The 6,416-nt window shown below is 34.9% G+C and overlaps 1 protein-coding gene across 1 annotated transcript; it reads left to right on the forward strand.

Annotated features, from left to right (window-relative positions):
• On the forward strand, positions 2,498-3,382 carry LOC109128093. Its single transcript, XM_019233874.1, has 3 exons — positions 2,498-2,618; positions 2,822-2,886; positions 3,054-3,382. Exons 1-3 carry the CDS (start codon positions 2,552-2,554, stop codon positions 3,165-3,167), a joined length of 246 nt encoding a protein of 81 aa, XP_019089419.1. The 5' UTR covers positions 2,498-2,551; the 3' UTR covers positions 3,168-3,382.

The following is a 6,416-nucleotide window of genomic DNA, read 5'->3' on the forward strand; positions in this document are numbered from 1 at the left end:
TGGAATGGGGACCTATCTGGGCCTACCAAAGCCGATTTGTGGATCAAAGCAACAGGTTTTTGCGTTTGTTCAGGACAGGTTAAATTCTAGGATAAATTCCTCGTCTGCAAAATTTCTTTCAAAGGGAGGAAGAGAAGTCCTGATCAAATCAGTAGCACAAGCCTTACCTATGTATGTCATGTCTTGTTTTCTACTACCACAACACATTGTAAACAAGCTTAGAGGAGCAATCGCTCGTTTCTGATGGAGCACAAAGAATAACAACAAAGGACTTCATTGGGAGGCGTGGGATAAGATTAGTGTTCCTATGGATTATGGAGGCCTTGGCTTTCGAGATCTTAAGGAATTCAACCTGGCTTTGCTTGCTAAACAGCTCTGGAGATTACTATGGTATCCGGATTCTTTACTTAGTCGTGTATTAAAGGGAAGATACTTTCGATACTCAAACCCCATGGAAGTGAAAAGAACAAACTCCCCATCATTTTGGTGGAGAAGTATGATGACAGCTAAGCCTCTACTTCTGCAGGGCTTAAGGAAAAAAGTCCGATCGGGATTTAATATTCGTGTTTGGTCAGATAATTGGATCCCTACAGTTCCAACGAGGCCTGCAAAGGACCGAGGCATAAACAGGGATCCAAATATGTACGTAAACCATCTCATTAATTTCGAGACAAAGAGTTGGAAGCTGGATATGCTACATGATCTGGTGGAACCGTCGGATATCCCTCTTATAACTTGTATACAGCCTAGTAGGCGTTTCATGGTAGATGATTATGTTTGGAGCTTCATGAAGTCAGGACAATACACAGTCAGATCGGGGTATGCCCTTGCTACGCAATTGAACCTTGAAGTTTTGGAACCAAGCATTACCAAATTAAAGAGCCAGGTATGGAAACTAAAAACGTCGAGAAAGATCAAACATTTTTTTTGGCAGGCCCTTTCAGGAATTTGTTGCTGCAAATAGCCGTTTAGTGGATCGTCATTGTGGAACGGACAGGTCATGTCACAGATGCGGTGCGGAAGAGGAGACAATCAATCACATTCTATTCCATTGCCCGCCAGCTCTTCAAGTGTGGGCTCTGTCTAGCATTCCAACCCCTCCGGGATTTTTCCCGAGTTCTTCCATCTTTGAAAATTTGGACTTTCTGTTATGGCGAGCTAAAGAGCAAGGAGCAACGGAGGATCGACTGGCAATTTTCCCTTGGATATTATGGTACACTTGGAAGGCGAGGAATGAAAAAATGTTTAATGGCAAAGATATTAGTCCTTTGATACTCTGAACCTTGCTTCCTCGGAAGCTCTGGCATGGCGAATGGCGCAGGTAGTTGAATCATATGAGGAGTCTGAGGAAGGTCAACTTGATGCTGTGGAGGATGATTTGGTAGTATTGGGGGATGTTAAGTGTCAAGTCGATGCCTCCTAGGAGAAAAATGATCAGTTTGCTGGACTGGGTTTTGTTCTGCATAGTACTTCGGTTCTTTTTGGCTCAAAATGTACACAGCAGAAACTTTCAGGGCTCCATTCTGAACTGGAGGCTCTGGTATGGGCAATGGAAGCAGCGTTACAACAGGGACTGGTCTCGATGCATTCTGAGACAGATTGTGAGAGTATTTTAAAAGTAATTGAGGAGTTTGAAGAGTGGCCTCTCTTTTCTATGGAGTTAGATAATTTCTTTAGCTTAAGAGATAAGTTTTCGGTGTTCTCTATGACTATATTTCTCATATTCCTAGAACTTTAAATGTCTGCGCCGATCGCCTTGCAAAGGGTGTTCGAGCTCGAGGCTATCTTTTTCCCATGTAAACTTGAGGGTTCCGGAGTGGTTGGTCTTGGAAAAATAAATAACATTAATCCCGCATAAATAACATTAATCCCGCAAAAGTAAATAACATTAATCTACTACCTAGTTGATTATTAAAGACAGTAAAACAATGTATATAAACTCTTTATACAGAGATGATAAAGACAGAGCAATTTGTACATGGACTAATTACACGAGAGGAGAGTGAGATGATTAAGGATTGAGTGGAGGCTATGATAGGAAACATATCTTCGTAATACATATGTATACAAATAACTTTTTATTTTTGATTATCAGTGTTTTATTGTATGTTTATTTCATTAGTTAATGGGCTATAGGCAACATATCTTCGTAATAATGTAGACATATAAAGATATTTTCTTGTGATTTTTTTCCCTTCTTTTTTTTTGGTTTGAAGGAAAAAAATATTCTTTTCTAATTACTTTTGATATTTTTTGGAAAGTAATTGATAATTTGAGGACTTGTAAGTTGTCAATATGTTAATTGTCTGAAAAAATTCATTACTAAAAGATTTAGTTTTAAATGTAAATTAAGAATGAAGACCTATGTGCATATACATATACATTTGTGAATATAATGGTAAATATCTATTTATTTGTCAACAGTCAACACAATACCACATGTCTATATATAAATATATATATATATAGAGAGAGAGAGAGAGAGAAGCATGCGTTACTTCTATAATCTACAAAGCCAAACTATATATCTTGAGTTCTCGGACAGAAAAAAATGTTTTCAAAGATGAATCTAGTGACTCTTATATCGTTCTTGCTCATTTTTCCATTGTGTTCTTCAGGTAATTTGAGAATATTATGAAACATCTAATTTAATAAAAGAATGACTATAGTTGATGCATGATCTATTACTGTGAATGTGTGATGTGAAAAACTGTACGTTTAACATAGAAGATGTAGTCTAATTGTTATGAATTTCACATCTGTACTATATATACTCTAGCAGTATGGTTCTTCATTGAATAATTCACCTATTCTTTCTTAGGATTTGGGTTTAGAGAGGGCCATGGAATTGAAATTACTCACACCAACCAATATTCTGTAAACAATGTAAGCAATACTATTAGCGAAAATACATATTTTCATAGATTTTTCTTTTCTTACATATTTATTGATTAATAATTTTTAGTCATTTTCAAAATAGATCAGCGCGCATATGATAATTGTGGTGAAATTTTTCACCAAACCAAAAAAATTGTGCTTAATATGTAATATAGGTTGAAGAGAGTATTTCGAATATGATGGATTATCCGGAACCAGGCCCAAACCCAACACACGATCCGACAAAACCTGGTTATGGTTATCCTCCGCCACCGCCACCGCCACAATAGATGAATTAAGATTCATGTTGAAGCAAATATCAGATATATGATGTACTATCAAACTAATCAAAAGAAAATGAATAAAATGTTATAATAAACTTGGTCAAAGAGCTGTCAGTTATTTGACTCCTTTCGTTGGGTGAAGTATTGTTTAAATCCTTGAAAATGTTATAATAAACTTGGTCAAAGAGCTGTCAGTTATTTGACTCCTTTCGTTGGGTGAAGTATTGTTTAAATCCTTGATTTTTTTTCAAGTTATTAAACTCTTGAACCAAAATTTTTGATATACACATCACTTGATCATGAAAAGTTATCAATTTGGTTTTGCAAAAAATACATACGAAAATTTTTTTTGACCATGAATCAATTGTCTACCAAAAAAATCAATATAGAAAAATATATATGTGTCTATACCCTAAACCCTTGAGGTATAGAGTTTAACTTTCATTTTTAACAAATATTTCATTATTTACAAAATAAAACAAATATATAAATTAGTTACAAAATAAAACACATATATAATAGAGAGATTCTCAATAATAGCACCAATTTGAGTTTTTGTTCTAAAACTAGCACACGCTCTTAATTATTCCAAATATAGCATAATTTTAATTTTAAGAAAAATTATCTAAATAAAATAAAAATATTAAATAAAACTAAAAGAATGGGGAAACTCTGCAATTGTTTTATGCACAAAACCTATAAAACTTTACTTGAAGTCGAGAGGCTTAGAGGAGGAAGAGACAAAGCAACAATGTGTACCTATGGGGAATAAACGAGGAGAGAGAGGCAAAACTTTGATTTTGAGAAATGATGCAGTGAATGAAATCGGAGGTGATGCCGCCATCGTGGCTTCTCTCTTGCTGTAATGCTTTTCAATATTGGATTTTAAACTCACTACAAGATCGATATTTTAGATTCTCGATGTGAAGCTCGATTCTGGATTTGATTCTTAAGTCTCATTGCTTTATCCGACTGAAACGAGCACGAGGCTAAAATGCCACAAACTGACAAAAACTAATCTGGCATGCCAGTTTTTAATTTGAATGCCATAAAAATGTGATATTCCTAAATTACCCTTAATGAAATTAGAGACGAAATACATTTAGAACAACTGAGAGAAAAATGGACAACTGGTACAACAGGACAACTAATACAATTGGTACAACTGAGATATAATATTATAATGAGTACAACTGATAGAAAATATGACAATTGGTACGGGTACAACCGTTACCAAACCAATTAATAATTCTAATATATAAAAGTACAACTAGCACTATCGTCGCTGATTCTTCACCATCAACCTTCCATTAGTCCTCCTCACTACTTCCTCCGCCATCAACCCCTGACTTTAACCTCTCCATGGCTTCCTCCGCCGTCGTTCATTTACGCCCCCAAATCTTCCCTCTTCACCACCAACTCATTTTACACCATCTTTGTCGATCCTCTCCACCTTCTCCTTCGCCACAAATCCTCATCACCGCCGCAAATCATCATCTCCGCTGAAACTAAAAGAGAACCGAGATAAGTTTTGGCTATGGCGGCACACAGACAACAATTAGAAGAAAATCTAAGAACATTAAAAAAAAGTCAATCTTTTTGTTTTCTCAGATCTGTCACCGAGAGAGAAAACTCAAGGAAAAGAAAATAAATGAATGTTAGGTTAAAGGTTTTTTGGTCTTTTCCAAACATTTTGATTTAAATAAATTTTAAAATAAATAAATAAAGATAATATGGTATTCTAGCTTTTTTTGTGTGATATATGGCATTTTGGACATTGATTCGATTGGAACCTATGTTGTGATTAACTTCCCTTTCTCATATTCAAAAAGTATCAGATTTTTAGTAGATTGGATGATTTGTGATCTGGGTCTCTCAATTTCAAAACTGGTAAGCTTCTCTTCTACCTTTTCTATGTTGCTTAGATTTAACGAGTACTAGATTTTTGTTAAGTTTAGTTTAATTTTTGTAACTTGTACTTAGTGCAATCTGATTGAATTTTTTACTTGTTCATGTTTCATTATGTGTCGATCGTAAAGTAGATAGATGGCTTAATATAACTTCATGGTACATTTACTGGTTCTGATTTCTTGAAAATGATTTGATTTGAACCCAAATGACCTTCTTTAGATTCTCCTTTCAAGAAAAACATGTTTATTGTCTCTGTTTGTTATATTTTATCAAACATAGTCACTTTTGTTTGTTTATCCAGGAGATAAGCTTATAAATATCATAGTTATTAGACTTACTTTGTTTATTATAAATATCATAATTACTCATTTTTGATTATTATACTTGGTCACTCGTTTATCATGACTCATATTGCATTTATTTCTCTACTTTTGTTCTTTGAGAAGCATAACCAAGGTTTTTCTTAGGTTTACTCTATGTTAATTTATAGAAATTTGAGATGAATGGTTGTGTCATTCTTATTGATTTAACTAGTTTGGAAGTTCACGAAGTATTGTTGGAGTCATGATTGGTTTTAGGTGCCCTGAAAAACTTGATGCTTTCAAAGGTCTGGTTGATTTTGTCTTGCTATGATTGGTTTATGAATTTTCAATTTTATACATGTACTGCTTGGATAAGCAAACATTAAGAGTAAGTTCAATGTATTGTTTTATTGTATTGTGTTTAGCTTGTTAATATTCTCACCTAGTGAGTTTTTTGAAAGAATTCAGGAAGGATTTCTTGAAATTCAGGAAATGTAATTTCAACTTGAGGACGACCTTCATAAAAGCATAAATATAGACAATGCTTTGATTAGTTAGTCCATATTTAACTTGAAACCCATGGTTGAAGTTTTAATAGCTGAATCTTCTAGTTTCTTCTCCTGCCCCACCAAATAAAAACAGTAGCTAATTAAACATACACAAAATAAGTTTTACAGAGGACATAAAGAATAATCAGGTTTACATAGGTATGTTTCACAGTTCCTAGAACTAAGACTTGCTTTTGTTGCAATGGAACATACCTGGAATCAAGGACGTGAGAAATTAGAATCTCTAAACTCCATTACTTCTTTCTCTGCTTGACGTGGTATTTCTCTCTCTAAGTTCTTAAAACAATCCAACAATGCTTCACATTTGCTGTCACATCTCATCTCCATTGATTAAAATCCAGATCCGATAAGCACCAAATCCTTTACTTGATCCGATGAACTGAGGCTCAAAATCGTCACCTTTGTCTTCAACGTCGTCACGATCTATCGATCTCTATGTTCTTCCCCCCCCCCCCCCCCCCCCCCCCCCCCCC

Source organism: Camelina sativa, chromosome 12 (genome assembly GCF_000633955.1).
Source record: "Camelina sativa cultivar DH55 chromosome 12, Cs, whole genome shotgun sequence".
In the NCBI taxonomy this organism is placed as follows: domain Eukaryota; kingdom Viridiplantae; phylum Streptophyta; class Magnoliopsida; order Brassicales; family Brassicaceae; genus Camelina; species Camelina sativa.

Bases quoted from the DNA above. Each gene is read 5' to 3' on its own strand.
- LOC109128093 (XM_019233874.1), top strand. From the start codon at position 2,552: ATGTTTTCAAAGATGAATCTAGTGACTCTTATATCGTTCTTGCTCATT. The intron at 2,619-2,821 runs GTAATTTGAGAA...ATTCTTTCTTAG, and splicing joins TTTTCCATTGTGTTCTTCAG to GATTTGGGTTTAGAGAGGGC. The intron at 2,887-3,053 runs GTAAGCAATACT...TATGTAATATAG, and splicing joins ACCAATATTCTGTAAACAAT to GTTGAAGAGAGTATTTCGAA.